General features: G+C 41.3%; 1 protein-coding gene across 4 annotated transcripts in view; it reads right to left on the reverse strand.

Annotated features, from left to right (window-relative positions):
• Nucleotides 1-18,248, reverse strand: part of C14H8orf34 (chromosome 14 C8orf34 homolog) — a 278,124-nt gene extending 259,876 nt beyond the window's left edge. The window contains exons 1-2 of one of the 4 annotated variants that reach the window (XM_086336647.1): nt 17,627-18,248; nt 14,020-14,125 (exon numbers count right to left, since the gene is read on the reverse strand). In XM_086336647.1, the coding sequence (XP_086192773.1) occupies nt 14,020-14,125; nt 17,627-17,953 (433 nt within the window). In that variant the 5' untranslated portion in view covers nt 17,954-18,248. The remainder of the gene's footprint in view (nt 1-14,019; nt 14,126-17,626) is intronic. The other 3 variants (XM_086336644.1, XM_086336646.1, XM_086336645.1) reach the window with 3 other exon arrangements.
• Nucleotides 18,249-18,396: the final 148 nt, after the last annotated feature.

Raw genomic sequence — 18,396 nt, forward strand, 5'->3', positions numbered from 1 at the left:
TCTGCATATAAGTTAAATAAGCAGGGTGACAATATACAGCCTTGACGTATTCCTTTCCCAATTTGGAACCAGTCCTTTGTTCCATGTCTGGTTCTAACCTGCTTCTTGATCTGCATACAGATTTCTCAGGAGGAAGGTAAGGTGGTCTGGTATTCCCATCTCTTTAAGAATTTTCCACAGTTTGTTGTGATCCACACAGTCAAAGGCTTTGGCATAATCAATAAAGCAGAAGTAGGTCTTTTTCTGGAACTTTCTTGGCTTTTTCAAAGATCCAGTGTTTGTTGGCAATTTGATCTCTGGTCCCTCTGCCTTTTCTAAATCCAGCTTGAACATCTGGAAATTCATGGTTCATGTACTGTTAAAGCGTGGCTTGGAGAATTTTGAGCATTCCTTTGCTAGCGTGTGAGATGAGTACAATTGTGTGGTAGTCTCAATATTCTTTGGCATTGCTTTTCTTTGGGATTGGAATGAAAACGGACCTTTTCCAGTCCTGTGGCCACTGCTGAGTTTTCCAAATTTGCTGGCATTTTGAGTGTAGCACTTTCACAGTATCATCTTTTAGGATTTGAAATAGTTCAACTGGAATTCCATCACTTCCACTAGCTTTGTTTGTAGTGATGCTTCCTAAGGCCCACTTGACTTCACATTCCAGGATGTCTGGCTCTAGGTGAGTGATCACACCATCACATGGTTATCTGGATCATGAAGATCATTTTTGTATAGTCCTTCTGTGTATTCTTGCAGCCTCTTCTTAATATCTTCTGCTTCTGTTAGGTCCATACCATTTCTGTCCTTTATTGTGCCCATCTTTGCATGAAATGTTCCCTTAGTATCTCTAATTTTCTTGAAGAGATCTCTAGTCTTTCCCAGAGCCTTTTTCTTCTTAAATCAGGACACAGTCAAAAAACATAAAGTATTACAACTTCTATTCAACACTGTATTAGAGATCTTAGTCAAGAGAATAAGACACAGTAGGAAAAAAAAAAAAAGACAAAAACCAAAAACTATTGAGACTGAAAAGAAAAAAAATGGCCATTTTTCTTTGTTTCACTAATAACAGCCATCATATGAAGACTGAGAAAAAGAGAAAACTTAAAATGACTAGAAAGATACAAAGGACACTATCATTTTCACAAACAATACAGCTGTCTACAAAGGAAAATTCAAAATAATTTCAGGCTACTGCTAAGTCGCTTCAGTCGTGTCCGACTCTGTGCGACCCCATAGATGGCAGCCCACCAGGCTCCCCCGTCCCTGGGATTCTCCAGGCAAGAACACTGGAGTGGGTTGCCATTTCCTTCTCCACTGCATGAAAGTGAAACGAGAAAGTGAAGTCACTCAGTCGTGTCCGACTCTTAGAGACCCCATGGACTGCAGCCTACCAGGCTCCTCCGTCCATGGGAATTTGGCATGTTTCTAGATGCGCATTTAAAATAAAAAATTAAAACCTTCCTTCATCATAATGAAATCCACTTTCTAGTCCAATCTCAGAAAATGAGCAGTGGTAACACCTCCTCGTGCTTCTTTCTCAGAACAGATCGGACCTGAAACTCTCTGTGTCAGGACTTCACCAAGCTCAACAGTTTTCCCAAATTGCACTTTCAAATATATACTGAAATACAGAAGAAAGCAAACTAATCAATATAGATTTGCTAGCATCTTCACTGGTCCAGCATCGAGCAAGAATGATTAATTTATCTATCTGTAGCTCACTGATGCATTTGTTCTACATTAATGAAAAGCAAGTGTGGACTCCACTGGATATTCAATGATAAAATCTCGGGGTTAATGAAGAAAATTTCAAGTTGAGAATTAAACCATAGTACATATGCTATGGTTTTAATGAATAATCTTCATTATTTAGTCAACATGAGACATTGTGAGAAAAAAGAAAAAAACATCCTCCATTTAAGAAACTCAGATGTAAACCCTTTGGGAGTGTACTTAGTCACTTAGTCGTGTCCGACTCTTTGCAACCCCGTGGACTGTAGCCTGCCAGGATCCTCTGTCCGTGGGATTCTCCAGGAAGAATACTGGGGTGGGTAGCCATCCCCTTCACTAGGGCATCGTCCCAACCCAGTGATAGAACTCCAGTCTCCTGCACTAGCAGGCAGATTCTCTACCATCTGAGCCACCAGGGAAGCCCCTATGAGAGACAGAAGGCAATCAATTCAACAAACAACGATGCCCTTTATTTCTGCCTCATCTTCCTCAAGCTCGCATAGATTGAATGGAGTCATATAAACAGACATGTTTTAACTTTACACCAATTACAATATTTGTACCTACAAGGATAACCTAGGACTCTTCTGTTATAAACAACAGAAAATCCAAATCAGTCTGTCACACACACAAATAAGGGGATCAGTTGACTCACACAGCTGATTACACTGATTTTAATTCCTTTTATCTCTGTAGATCTTCTTTTAACCTTCTTTGAGGTCTTCTCATATTTTTCATTGTGAAGCTTTGAAAGAGTCAAATGTTTTGCCTGCTTTGTATATAAAGTAAAGACTACTTTCTGTTTCTGAAGACCATGCAGTTTTTACGCATATGTTCATTCAACAAGCATTCAATTAACTTCTACGATGCCTATACTACAAGTTAGATACTCTGGGAAAAAAATTAGAGGAAAAAGCCAACAATATGTTTAGAAAGACAAATCATAACCCAAAAAGTAGTGAAGTAACAACGTGGTTAACCACAAAAATGAGTGGCTTGGCCCCTAAATGCAAAAGGAGTTCACAGAAATGGAAAATCTAGAGAAGTTAGGAGAGTACAAACATATTTAATGAAAGGGGCTTAGCTTAACTATATCCTGGTGAGCGGCACATGTTGAAAAGGGAAGGTACAGTAAATTCCCTACACTTAGACCTTCAAGTCGCAAACTTTCAAAGGTGCAAACGTGTGTTCCATCAAAGTCAGGTGTGAGTGAAACTGCAGCCTGGCCTCTGTCTCCTACTGCTGGATTGCTCAGGTCTACCATGTCCCAGCTCCTCTCTCTTCTCCAGTCAGCAACTCTTCTTGCCTGGTCACGAGATGCCAGCGCTTGTCTGCCAGCTGTTATATTATACTACTGTACTTTTCAAGGTACTGTACTGTAAGACTGGAGCTTCCCAGGTGGTGCTAGTGATAAAGAACCCACCTGCCAATGGAGGAGACTGGAGTCTGGCATGGCAATGCACTCCAGTATTCTTGTCTGGAGAATCCCCATGGACAGAGGAGCCTGGTGAGCTACAGTCCACAGGGTCTCAAAGAGTCAGACATGAATGAAGCACTTGGCACGTACTGTAAGATTAAAAATGCTTTATTTTTGTGTTTGTTTATTTTATGTATCATTTGTGTTAAAAGTATTATAAACCTATTACAGTAAAGTACTATATAGTCAATTGCATTAGTTGGGTACTTAGGCCAACTTTGCTGGACTTAAAGCAAAACAGAACTCATTTGTATGTAGCAGACTTGCTGCAGTAGACATTGGGGTATGTGTCCAGATCCTTCCTGCAAAAACAAAAGCTCATTCTGCCAGCTGCCAGGAATGTTGACTCTGAAAGGCTCTCACCTGAGGCCTTGCTCAGAACTGTCCTTGCACAGAAGGCAGCTGCCTCATCCAAGGTCACATTCTCTCTCAGTTGGAAGCCTGCTTCTAATGACTGGAATACAAAGGGCTGACCCTTCGGCTTTTATTGGAACAACCTTGAAGGGTCTTCCAGTTCCAGGACTCCTGAGGTAATCTTCCCTACGTGCTCAGCTGAGGACTCTGTTGTCACTGCCTTGGAGTATATTCTTCCTCTGTGTGTCTTAGTCACTCAGTTGTGTCCGACCCTTTGCAACCCCATGGACTGTAGCCCACCAGGATCCTCTGTCCATGGAATTTTCCAGGCAAGAATACTGGAGTGGGTTGCCATGCCCCTCTCCAGGGGATCTTCCCTACCCAGGGATTGAACCCAGGTCTCCTGCATTGCAGACAGATTCTTTACCATTTGAGCTGCCCGGAAAGCCCGACTTTTCTCTTACTTCCTCCTCTACTCAAATTCACTTCCCTCACTCCCTTCAAGCTGCTGCTCCCATAAGCATCCCACAGTTAAACCTCTGCTTGCAAATCTCCACTTCAGAGTATGCTTCCCAAGGAACCTAGTCTATGACATTATAGAAGAAAGGGAAAATATTCCATGTAGAAAGAATGTCAAACAAAGACTTGGTATTACATGTATTGGGGCAACCGGACAAACTAGCCTGGCTACCACTGAAGGGACAATGAAAACCATGATTAAGTAGACGCTGAAGGACTCTGAATGCCACCCTGGTTTGGAATTTATCCCATAATTCAGTGTTTCAAAGTCTTTGCATCTTCAGAGGCCCAGCCCTGTGATTTTATCATCTGGATGCAGTGCCAAACATGACACGATGCAAGCTTGAAAGTTCTCTAAAGTTTGAATACTCTGAAAATTTACATGAACCTTACATTTTGCTCATGGTTACAGGCATCTGTCATAATGAACGCCTGCTCTTGTTTAAGAGGCACGACCATAGTGAGTGCAGAACAGTGTATTTTGTTGTTGCTGTTTAGTCACTAAGTTGCGTCTGACTCTTTGCAACCCCCATGGACTGCGGCCCACCAGGCTTCTCTCTCCATGGGACTCTCCAGGCAAGAATACTGGAGTGGGTTGAAATTTCCTTTTCCAGGATACCTTCCTGACTCATGGATCAAACCTTCATCTCTTCCATTGTAGATTCTTTACTGCTGACCATCAGAGAGCCCATATATTTATTTTTTAGTAGAGAAATACACGGTAAATATCACTGTTTGGATGGTCAGTGTTAGCCACATGTAGAATGGATCAGGACAGGGCAATAGGATGGACTTGTGCAGGTGCCAGGATTATGTTGGCGATGATTCAAAGAGAAAGGGAAGTGTTTTACACAAGAGTCTTTTCACAAGACCTAACTGAAAGGATTTGATAATTCACTGGATATATTTGTTGAAGGAAAGGGAGGAGAGAAAGATATCTGGGTCTTGGGAATAATTCTTAAACCACCACTGAAACACAGACTCAAGGAGAGTAGGACTTCTTGTGATGTTCTGGCTCCTTTTTTGTCACTTCGAGTTTAAGGCACCTAAAAGATGTTCTACGTAGAAAAGCCTTTCAAATAGTACCCACTCAAAAATATCTGTAGGGTGGGCCATGTATCAACCCATTGATGTTACAGCAGATTTCAGTCTGGCCTTATAAGTAACTAAGTTAATTTCAGACGCTCAGTCACGTTCAACTGTTTGCAACACTGCGGACTGTAGCACACCAGGCTCTTCTCTCCATGGGATTTCTCAGGCAAGAATACTGGTGTGGGTTGCCATCCCCTTCTCCAGGGGATCTTCCTGATCCAGACCCGGGTCTCCTGCATTGAGGGCAGATTTTTTACCATCTGAGCCACCAGGGAAGACCAGTCTGGCCTTTCATGTCCAAATGAAATGCAGTGTATTTCCTCTAAAAAGCTTTTGGTCACCTTCTTGAGGCTATCTCAGTTTTAAAGCCTCTTCATGCTTAGGGCAATTGATTCCTGAGTATTCTGACAAGGATCTGGTGCATAGCTTGAAATAAAGAGTTTTGTGAAGCCAGTTAGCAAGTAAAATCCACAGTTCTGTGTTAATAAAGTGCTTAAAAGAGAAATTGAGGGAGTGGATACAGCATGATTCAAGGGTTGTTTCTGAAAATGTTTGGCTCACTCCTTTCCACCTCCTCACCTGGCACTATTTCTACTCACCTGGTCCTCATTTTCACCCTACCTGCTCCCATCCTCTCAACATCATCATTTCTGATTTCATCAACTCTATTAGTGTTTTCCTCCCAACCTCTGCCAAAACTCTCCATGAAGGATCTAATTGGCAAGAAAAGTACCATTAACATGCAAATACAGTACTCACATGGGCCTCAGTAAGGGCCTCTAGAAGACAAAATGATATTAAAGAACTTCATACTAAAAGAAATAAGAAACAGTGCAGTAATACAGAGAGCTTGAAAAATTGGATGGTTTGTGGGAGCGAAAAGTGCCTATCAACTTGGTACCTTATATAAAAACTATAAACCATTATTATTTCCATTCTTTTTGTATGTCAAATACAGTTACAAAAACATTGCAAATGTAATCTCAAATTCATTTCTTCTACATTTTTAATGGCTCTAAAATATCCTACCTGGGGAGAGGTTTATTTAACTTTTTTAAAAATGTTTGGTAAGAGGAATAAGAATGAAAGCCAGCTGCAAGAAATGGGCTACTGTGCATCACTGGGATAAGTCAGAACAAGGGAGACCAAGACCCTTTCCTCGTGGAGAATATATTTATAAGGGAGAGTCGAGTATTGAACAAATGAATAAGAAAAAAATGCCAGAGATTGATGAGTATGAAAATAAAATAGTGTTGCATGATGGAGACTAACTGGGAAGCTGTTAGATTGAGTGGTCCATGGGAAATCCCTAGTAGTCCAGTGGCTAGGACTCTGCACTTTTAGTGCCAAGGGACTAAGAACCCACCAGCCAAGCAGTATGGCCAAAAAAGAAAAAAAAGGTCATCTGTGAGAGCCTCTTTGATGAGATATTTAAACTTCTGAATGGAAGAGAAGCCAGCACAGGAGATGAGGGGAAAACTTTCAAGCACAGAAAACAGATCAAACAAAGACCCCGAGTCTCAGATCTTGCCTTCTAGGAAGCTTCATCTCTGCTTCTCAATAGACTCATCCCAGGAGACATCATCCTGCAAATAAATTCTCCCTAAACAATCCAGAAGAAGCCAAAGAAATATTTCCAAAAAGAAAGTCAGTAAGAGTGTGTATCAGTAGGAAGCATCATTCAAATGTATCCTGTAGTGCACCTAATTTATTCAGATTATGGGTGGGTCACTTTATCATTTATATCAAACTTGTATTCAGCCTTATTTCAGAAAGAATTGAAGGCACTCTCCAAAGAAGCAGAACTTATGATAAAATGGCATTAACAAAAAGTGGGAGGGAAAAGATAAAGTAAAACAAATGATGACAATATGGGAAAAAGAATGAGTGTATGAGTTGTCATGATAATAGCCTACATTCTGACTATCATTAGGCTATGAGTTTTCCAGAAATCTATGCAAAAAAATTAAAAAAAAAAGGAGGGAGGAATACTTATAGGTACACTATTCAGAATATTTATATACTATTTTTGACATTATTAAAATGTGCAGTAGCTCTTACAAAAGATGCTGCCTAATGTTATGAGCATGCCACTCCACATATCCCATAGTAGACAAAATATGCATTTTCATGGTCTAATTTGAAAAATGACTCTCAGTAGCAGTTTCTGAAATCACTCCATAGTTCAGCTCAGCAAAAGTAATTCTTCCATGGGGCAACTTTATACAGACTGGGTATCCAAATCACTGCTCAACTAACTGTATACTAAAATACACTTTTAATAACTTGAGAACTTAATGCACTTCAGGAATTCTTCTCTAAATATTATTTCTCAAAACTGAACTATTTACAAACCAAGCAACTCTGATCTCTGTCTTGGATTCCTGACAATCTCTAGATCATAGCAATGAGATGTAGCTAAGTATACACAGACCTCAATATCTTAACTTAATGTTAAGCAAGAGTTAGACTGAAAATAATTCTGCAAAAGCTAAGACTTTTTGTGAGCTTCCAAAAAGCAGAGTATTTGTCACCTGTGCAGCAGACGAGATGGTTAGACAGCATTACCGACTCAATGGACATGAATTTGAGCAATCTCTGGGAGACAGTGAAGGACAGGTAAGCCTGGCATGCTGCAGTCCACGGGATCACAAAGAAGCGAACATGACTTCACAACTGAACAACAACAACATACAGATATATATATGCATATATATTTTAGTATTTATTTATTCACTTGGCTGTCCAGGGTCTTAGTTGTGGCATATGGACTTTTTAGTTGCAGCATGTAAACTCCCAGGTTTACATGGGACTCAATTCCCTGCCCAGGGATAGAACCCAGGCCTTTTGCATTGCAAGTGCGGAGTCTTAGCCACTGGACTACCGAAGAAATCTCCATCTGCATATTTTAACAGTGTTGTTTTTCATATCATTGTTATATCACTAAGAGGAAAGATACTAGGGAATGTTTCCAGAAATATTTCCGGTCAGAATAGAATAATGCTCTGTTTTCCATGGGGTCGCTAAGAGTCGGACACGACTGAGCGACTTCACTTTCATTTTTCACTCTCATGCATTGGAGAAGGAAATGGCAACCCACTCCGGTGTTCTTGCCTTGAGAATCCCAGGGACGGGGGAGCCTGGTGGGCTGCCGTCTATGGGGTCGCGCAGAGTCGGACACGACTGAAGTGACTTAGCAGCAGCAGCAGCAGCTATTTAAATTATATAATTTTATACAATGTTAAGATGGTTATTATATTTGGGAAATAAAAAATGTATTGGGAAAAGGTGAAATAACCAAAACAACACTAGATCCTATGGAGAGAATTCTTGGGGGTACAAGAGTAGTGAATTAATGTCTCAGAAACATGCACCTTCAATGTCTTATACAATGGGGTTCACTCCATACAAATAGAAACGTTATTTCAATGTATAGGCAAATCAAATGCATTCTCAATTCAATACATCTTGATCACTATGAATTTAGATCAATATGTTCAAACAGTGAAGGAATACACTCCTGTATGCTGCAGGTTACACTTCAAAAAGAAACTGATCTTTTTATGTTAAAGGAACAACTTATAATCTAAAACTATCAATGTATTTCACATAGAGCACTATCCAACTATCAGATGATTTAGACACTGATACTAATTCATGTTTAGATGTCTTTCTGTTGCTAAGAACTTTCAGGAACAAAAATAATAACAACAGAAGCTATTCTATTAACAATCTGCCCTTTACCTTATTCAATTTACATACTTGATTTCAAGGCTAAATGTCTTGAAAACTAATCTCTAAATGTGAATTTTAAATATGAATTTTTTACTTCTTATAGTATAATGATGGAATATATTGACGAGCATGAAGTGGACCAAGCACCAAGACAATCAAGGTGTGCTTCTGCAAAATTATCAGAACAGAATGGTTCAGAGTGTCCCGAGTGTATCAGTCTTTTCTATTAATAAATATACAGGAGTTTTTGAGGACAGGAAACCTTTTATATAAATTTATACTTCTCAGTATGTGATACAGCATCCAATAAGTACCAAATGAGTGGAAATGAAGTTCCAAACATGATGCACTGAAGAATTTAATTGCTTTTGAAAAGACAAACTTGTGATGAATTTTCAAGACAGTGAAATCTCCCATAAACTGCTGAGAACATTTCCAGATTCCTACTACAAAATATAACTCATACACAAACCATAATTTTGAGATGTGACAGGTTGGTCCTGATTGTCTTCATTCATAAATGTACTGACAACTATTTAGTAGAATACCTACTACGCACCCCCTTCATGGATCACAGCCTTGTCATGGTGAAGGGGCTTGCATAACTCAATGAAGCTATGAGACATGTCTTGCAGGGCCACTCAAGACAGACAGGTGACAGTGGAGATTTCTGAAAAAACATGATCCACTGGAGTATGGGATGGCAAACCACTCCAGTATTCTTGCTGTATATTGTCACTCTGCTTATTTAACTTATATGCAGAGTACATTATGCAAAATGCCAGGCTAGATGAATCACAAGCTAGAAACAAGATTGCCATGAGAATTATCAACAACCTCAGAAATGCAGTTGGTACCACTCTAATGGCAGAAAGCAAAGAGGAACTAAAGAGCCTCTTGATGAAGGTGGGAGTGGAGAGTGAAAAAGCTGGCTTAAAACTCAGCATTCAAAAAACCAAGACCATGGATCCAGTCCCATAACTTCATGGCAAATATAGGAAGAAAAAGTGGAAACAGTGTCAGACTTTATTTTCTTGGACTCTAAAATCACTGTAGACAGTGACTGCAGTCACAAAATTAAAGGACGCTCGCTCCCTTGAAGAAAAGCTATGACAAACCCATACAGCATATTAAAGACAGAGAAATCACTTTGCCAACAAAGGTCCATATAGTCAAAGCTGTGGTTTTTCCAGTAGTCATGTACTGGTGTGAGAGCTGGACCATAAGGAAGGCCGAGTGCCGAAGAACTGATACTTTTGAATTGTGGTACTGGACAAGATGACTCTTGAGAGTCCCTTGGACAGGAAGGAGATCAAACTAGTCAATCCTAAAGGAAATCAACCCTGAAAATTCATTCAAAGGACTGATGCTGAAGCAGAAGCTCCGATACTTTGGCCACCTGATGGCCAAAGTCAGCATCACTGACTCAGTGGACATGAGTTTGAGCAAACTCCAGGAGATAGTGAAGGACAGGGAAAGCATGGCATGCTACAATTCATGGGGTCGCAAAGAGTCAGATACAACTGAGAGACTGAACAACAACATAACATTGTCATGTATCTTCCTCCATGTTAAACGCAAATGCACTTGAGAGAGGGAGGAGTTATGCACTAAGCCTTGTAGAGCTGTGTGAATTAATTTATCAGGCCCTCTGTAGGAAGCAGATATTAAGAAGTGGAAAATATGGCTGAAAGTGAATTAGGTAATTAAGTACATAATTATGTTATTCACTGTACATAAAGGTTAATTAATGGGATGTGGGATATTTTGCTCTAGGTCTTAAAGGAATATACATCAAGATGGTATTTGCTAGCTGGTTCTACCTTCAATGTTTTTTCTCCATAGAAAGGAAAAAATACACAACTCAATGTTTTGTTTAATTCAATTAAACAAACTGAATAAAATTTTGTTTAACATCGGCTGAGCACCTGATTTATAGTCTGGGCTCCACTAGACACTAAAGTAGATACATAATAAAGCAGGAGGCACTTGTTTCCCACCTTCAGGAACTTAAGATCTACTTCTAGATACAAGACATGATATATGAACAAATACTTATTGTTATCACCTTACTGATGTTCACATATCCTTCACTGCAGAAGAAGGGCCCTCTCTCTCATTGGATAGACTGTCCTCTATTATTAGGAGTGGACAGAGGAATGGCATAGAAAGGGCAGTCCTATTTAGGTCTGCCATCATCCACTTTTTTATCATATGCATTTTAGTGTTATAAAATTCCCTCTCCACCCCGCTTGAGCTGCATCTCACAAATTTTAACATATCTTCCATTTCACGGTTTGATGTATTTTTATTTCCTTGTGATTTCTTCTTTGACCAGTAGATTAGGTAGAAGTGTGATGTACAGCTTCCCAGTGTTGGGGGAATTTTCCTCTTTTCTTTCTATTACTGACTTCTAGTTTTATCCCACTGTGATGGAGAAAACATTTGTATGATTTCAATTGAGGGCTGTTTTCTGGTTCAGGGAATGGTCTGTCTCTATATGCATTCCAAGCAACTTGAAAAGAATGCGTTTTCTGCTGCTGTTGCATAGAGCAGTCTACAAATGTCAACTAGATCCTGTTGTGTGATGTGCTGTTGCTTTCTCCTGTAGCATTTCTGATTTCCTGTCAAGTTGCTCTTTCAATTGTCAAGAGAGGGGTTTTGAAATCTTGAACTATAATTACAGATTTGTTTTTCTTTTTTGTTCTATCAGTTTCTGCTTCATACATTTTGTAACTCTGCTGCTCAGTACATACACACTCAGGATTGCTCTTTCTCTTGGTGGGTTAACCCTTCTATTATTATGCAATGACAAGTCCTGTCTCTGGTAATTTTCTATTCTCCAAAGTCTACTTTATCTGACATTAACATAGCCACGCCTGCTTTCTCTGGATGTCTGCATATTTTTTCCATCCTTTTACTTGTATCCTGCTTATATCTTTATATTTGAAATGAGTTTCTTAGAGATAGCATTTAGTTGGATTGTGTTTTTAATCCATTCTGACAATCTATCTTTTAACTGGTATATTTAGACCATTTGCATTCAATTATTGACATATTAGGACTAAAACCTGCCCTGTTTTTTTGTTTTTCTGTCTGTTCTCTCTTTTTTCCCTCCATTTTCCTGTTCCTATGGGATATTTTCACATTTTTTAAAATTTCTTTTTTATTTACCTATATTTCTTGAGGGCATCTTATTGTATAGATTTTTTACTTGCCCTAGTATTTCAACTCCTAAAAGATGATGCTGTGAAAGTGCTGCACTCAATATGTCAGCAAATTTGGAAAACTCAGCAGTGGCCACAGGACTGGAAAAGGTCAGTTTTCATTCCAATCCCAAAGAAAGGCAATGCCAAAGAATGCTCAAACTACTGCACAACTGCACTCATCTCACACGCTAGTAAACCAATGCTCAAAATTCTCCAAGCCAGGCTTCAGCAATACAAAACCATGAACTTCCACATGTTCAACCTGGCTTTAGAAAAGGCAGAGGAACCAGAGATCAAATTGCCAACATCTGCTGGATCATCGAAAAAGCAAGAGAGTTCCAGAAAAACATCAATTTCTACTTTATTGACTATGCCAAAGCCCTTGACTGTGTGGATCACAATAAACTGTGGAAAATTCTGAAAGAGATGGGAATACCAGACTACCTGACCTGCCTCTTGAGAAATCTGTATGCAGGTCAGGAAGCAAGAGTTAGAACTGGACATGGAACAACAGACTGGTTCCAAATAGGAAAAGGAGTGCATCAAGGCTGTATATTGTCACCCTGCTTATTTAACTTCTATGCAGAGTACATCATGAGAAACGCTGGGCTGGAGGAAGCACAAGCTGGAATCAAGATTGCCGGGAGAAATATCAGTAACCTCAGATATACAGGTGACACCACCCTTATGGCAGAAAGTGAAGATCTTAAGAGCCTCTTGATGAAAGTGAAAGAGGAGAGTGAAAAAGTTGGCTTAAAGCTCAACATTCAGAAAACTAAGATCATAGCATCTGGTCCCATCATTTCATGGCAATTAGATGGGGAAACAGTGGAAACAGTGGCTGACTTTATTTTTGGGGGCTCCAAAATCACTGCAGATGGTGATTGCAGCCATGGAATTAAAAGACGCTTACTCCTTGGAAGGAAAGTTATGACCAACCTAGATAGTATATTCAAAAGCAGACACATTATTTTGCCAACAAAGGTCCGTCTAGTTAAGGTTATGGTTTTTCCAGTAGTCATGCATGGATGTGAGAGTTGGACTATAAAGAAAGCTGAGCACTGAAGAATTGATGCTTTCAACTGTGGTGTTGGAGAAGACTCTTGAGAGTCCCTTGGACTGCAAGGAGATCCAATCAGTCCATCCTAAAGGAGATCAGTCCTGGGTTTTCATTGGAAGGACTGATTTTGAAGCTGAAACTCCAATACTCTGGCCACCTGATGTGAAGAGCTGACTCATTTGAAAAGACCCTGATGCTGGGAAAGATTGAGGGCAGGAGGAGAAGGGGTGACAGAGGATGAGATGGTTGGATGGCATCACCGACTCAATGGAGTTTGGGTAGGCTCCAGGAGTTGGTGATGGACAGGAAGACCTGGCGTGCTGCAGTTAATGGGGTTGCAAAGAGTTGGACATGACTGACTGACTGAACTGAACTGAACTGAGGCTTCCCAGGTGGCACAGTGTTACATAAAGAATCTGCCTGTCAATATGGGAGACGCAAGGGGCTCGGGTTCAATCCCTGGGTTGGGAAGATCCCCTGGAGGAGGAATTGGCAACCCACTCCCATAATCTTGCATGGATAATCTCCATGGACAGAGGAGCCTGGTGGGCTACAGTCCATGGGGTCACAAAGAGTCAGACACAACTAAGAAACTGAGCACGCATGTACATACTACATATTATATCATACGTGCAGAATTAATCAACAGGTGTTGTCATTTTACCAGTTCAAGTGAGGAACGGAAACCTTACCTCCTTTGTACCCCTTTTCTCTTCCCCGATTATATTAATAATACAATTTTCTTAAGTATTTCTTCTATATACATTTACAACCACATTTGACAATGTCATAATTAGAACTTCAATCATACATAATTTAGTAAATTCAAGAGGAGAAGGAAAATGTATTACCTGTACTCATTTTTGTATTATCTGTACTCATTTGTGTTTTTGCTCTCTCCATGTTCTTTCTCTTTCCTGATGTTATAAACTTCCTTCTTCTTTTATCGTTGCCTTTCTGTTTAGAGAAATTCCTTTAGCCGTACTTTTCAGGAAGGACTGTTGGTGACAGATTCTCTTGGTTTCCCTTTTATTTCTGAAGGATATTTTCTCTATAGAATTCTAGATTCTTTTTATATTTTTTCAGCACTTGAAAAATACTGTTCCATTGCCTCCTGACCTCCGTGGGTATGATGACAAATCTGGTGTCATTCTAATTGTTTTTTCCTCTATAGGGATAGTGTTGCATTTCTCTGGCTGCTTTCAGGATTTTAATCTCTTCTTTTTTCTCTAGAAATTTCATTATGATGTCTCTTGGCATGGATTTTATTACAGGGGTGGCCTTGTTACCACTGTTTTCTTAAACTGAAGTACAGTTGATTACAATGTACACAGGTACACAGCAAAGTGATTCATATATATATGACTATGTGTGTACATATATATATATATATGAATATATAATCTTTTTCAAATTCTTTTCCATTATGGATTGTTACAAGATATTGAGTAGAGTTCTCTGTGCTATATTGCTTGTTATTTCTTTTATATACAGTGGTGTGTATCTGTTGATTGCAAAGTCCTAATTAATCCCTCCCTCCCCCTTTCCCCCTTTGGTAACCATGCATTTGTTTTCTACATCTGTGGATCTGTTTCTGTTTTGTAAATAAGTTTATCTGTATCATTTTTTTTGTTTTTAGATTCCACATACAAGTGATTTTATATGGTGTAGGATTTCCCACACTTGTGTGTGTCAGTGTGAGGATGACCCCCACACACAAGAGTGAGTGTGACCATGCTTGAATCAAGATATGTGACTGCCCTGAGCACCATCCCAACCAATAATTTTCAGTGACAAAATGTTAGAAATAAGTAAACTAAGTAAGAAATTAACTAAGTAAATAACCTGTACAGGTTAAAAAAAAGATACAAGTGTTCTCACAACCAGTATATGTTACCCTTGCTATTGTTTTAAGTAAGATTCATGTGCTGTTTTTAAAGTGTCTCACTCCAATGTGTTTTCTTAAAACAGTCCCAACAAGATCTGTGAAGGGAAGGTACTGTCTGGTTCTGTATATTTTCAAAACTAAAGTAAGCTTATGTCACCAACTCCAGTGTCTCAACACACACACACACACACACACAAATCACAACAAAGCACAGATAATAAAAACTGGCATCACCTAATGATTTCAATTTGTGATTGGTAAATGGAGATTTTAGCTTATATCATTGTTTCTTACAATGTGACCCAAGAATTAAATATGTAACAGTCCTTTGTGCTACTTTCTACTAAATTCAGATGCTTCAGCTCCTGTTCTGATCTCTGGAAGCAGTTTTTATGAGCACCATTAACTGAAGTCCTGAGAGCTTTGAGGAGAATGATAGATCAGTATGTCCATTTTACACTAGTTTCACTAATTTTCTAGTATGAGGAGATTTTCCAATTTTGTAAAGTATATGTAATTCTACTCTCAAAAACTAAGCTCTCTCATGATTAAAAAAAAAAAAAAACAAACTGTTGCATAAGGAACTCTTCTTCAAATAGAAGAGAACTTATCCATTTTCTCCCTTTAATCACTTACAGTGCACATCAACCTTAAAAAATTAACTACTCAAACTGTAATCCAAGCTAATAGGGGAGTATATGTAATATGTTACTCTCCCAAATCAATAAAATACAAAGTGTATAACTCTGTCCTTGTTTGTTTTTTAGTAAGGAGGTCTAACACTTTATGACACAGTTTTACCATCACTTACAATTTATCAGTGGAACTAGCTAGTCAGTGCCTGAAAATGTGAACATTTAATAAAAACCAAGTTGGATCTATTTCCTAATTATGTAGAATGTTTACATATATTCCAAACTCTATTATTATCACTTGGAGAGAATCTGGGGAATTTTAAAAGTTAACAAACACCAATAGCATCTATTAAAAACTATACTTTATATTCTAGAGAACACTCCAAATGTATTTATGTTTCTTTTGATGTAATCAACTGTGCCACAGAGGGTTATTATGTTTCTCCTTTAAATATATGTAGGTATATTTAGTATATGTATATACATACTTTAATGTATATACACAAAATTGTATATAGTCTCTAATCTTTAAAGGCAAAGAAAGGAATTCAAGTAGCTCCAGCAATTCTGTTAATACCCTATTAATACTCTGCTTTTGTGGACCTTTGTTCACACTTTTGGCAAAAACAAGAATCAATACATATACTGTAGGACTTTATGAATACTCTACAACAATGAGTTTAGGTTGAAATAATGGTTGCATATCTCAAGACAGTACATCGTTAACATAAAAGTTGGTCAGAAAAATAAGAGATCTTGAAAATCTTGGTAATGTGACACCCGTTCTGATCACACCCTTGTCTGCTCCCTTTTTGTGATGGGACATTAATTTGCATCCTTGTTTTTCCTGCAGTTGTCATTCTGCTTTCATCTGTCCTGGCGAAGGTGCTCCATCCTCCGCTTAGCTCTTCCTCTTGCCGCGTTTCAGTCTTAAAACACCACGGTCATGTAAAATTCAAAAATGACCACAATGTTTTGGGGTTTATTGTGGGGAGTGGGGAATCTCGACCCCCTCCCCACATCCTCTCACAGCAGGTCGGTGCCCAACTGGCCGGCTGAACCAGAGAGGACGGGGGCCGTGGGGACCCCCTCCCCGCCGGTCTCTGCAGCTGCCCAGAGCCCTGGCCACCGGCGGGACGCTCTGCCCCTTTCGGCTTTCAGTCCTCATTCTCTCCTGTTCTCCCGCTCTTCCTTTCTCCTACAGTATTTTGTCATCAGTTCTCTGATGGCGAGAAAAAAACAGTTCAGAGTCCCACGTCTCCTTCCCATAAATATGCGTGTGCTTTTCCCGAACCTTTCTCCGCCCCCTTTTCTCCCCCAACCCCCACTCCAGCTCAGGTAGGGGCTGCAATGCAAAGGGCTTTTTTTTTTTTTCCATCCAGAGACCAATGTCAGCGCCTCAGCTGGACAATTTCATTCAACACGCCCTCACCTGCTGAAACCTACTCCCTATCAATTCAGTTTTCTCCCGGTTAACCCTATTCCATCCCACTGCTAAGCACCTCCTCCACCTTTTTCGGGTTCTACTACTGCCCACATTTGGAAGAGGAAAAAAAAGAAAGCAACGCGCAAGACAGTGTGAATTCCAGGAAAAAAGTGAGCGTGTGTAAGACTGAGTGTGTGCATCCATCCGTCTCAGCCTGTCAGGGCCCCTGTGCATGTGGTGAGCGGTACAGGACAGTCGGACACCTCAAACTATCCCTGCCTGGGTCAGGCCGGCCCTCCCAGAGTTCACCTGTCCGCGCCCAGGTAACCGAAGAGGTGACCGCGCGGCCGCGTTCCAGGACACCTGGCCCGGGCAGAGCGAATGCCAGAGAACCGGGGCCACGGGGGCGCCCCTCCGGTGTCTCCCTTCTCTCCCCGTACTTCCCTCCGGGGTGTTTTGCACCCCTTCTTCCTAAGACAAACGGGACCGCTCGCACCCCAGCGCCTCACCTCAAACAGCGGACCGATCCTGTTCTTCTCCAGGTAAGCCTGGATCCGGGATTGCTGATGCGAGGCCATGGAGAGACCGAAGGGCCACGGAGATAGCGGGAGAGAGTGCGGCCGTGCGCCTCTGCCGGGGGACACCCCTGCTTTCCGCTGGACCGGGGCCGGGCCGGGAGCTCGGGAGCCTCGGCTCCCCCGGAGCGGTGAGCTGGGGCTCCGGGCGCGGGCGTGGGCTGCAGCCGCGGGAGCAGCGAGCGCGTGGGGCGCCGAGAGCCGGAAGCTGGGGCGCGGCGCCGCCAACTCACACAACTCGGAAGCGAGGCGGGCACTCATTCACCGCGTTCTCCTCCTCCTCCCCAAGCCGGCAGCTCTCCGCAGCGCCCGCGCCGGGGAACCTGGAGCGGAGGCTCCCGTTTCCTTTCTCCTCCGGGCGGCGGCGGCGGGAATCAGGGGGCGGGCGGCAAGCTGGGAGGCGCGGCTCTGCTTAAAGCACGCGCCCGGGGGCACCCTCGGGCGGACCTGGGCTGCGGGGCTCGAACCCGCGGGGAGCGCGCGTGTGCTTCCGTGTCCGCGCCCGCCCGCGGCGGCGCTCTGGCCCAAGTGACGGGAACACCCGCCCGGGCTGCTCCCGGGTCTCGGCTCGCCCTGCCCGCCGCTCCCTAGCGACAGCGCGCTCGGAAAGCCAATGGTGGAGATGCTTCTTTCAAAGTGCACGTAAATCTGGCGCTTGTTGGCTACTCTTTGGCAGCTGCAAAGGCATTCGGAGAGGGGTCGTC

The sequence above is a fragment of the Bos grunniens genome, chromosome 14 (genome assembly GCF_055505025.1).
Source record: "Bos grunniens cultivar Pamir isolate PY7600 chromosome 14, Bosgru_T2T1.0, whole genome shotgun sequence".
NCBI lineage: Eukaryota > Metazoa > Chordata > Mammalia > Artiodactyla > Bovidae > Bos > Bos grunniens.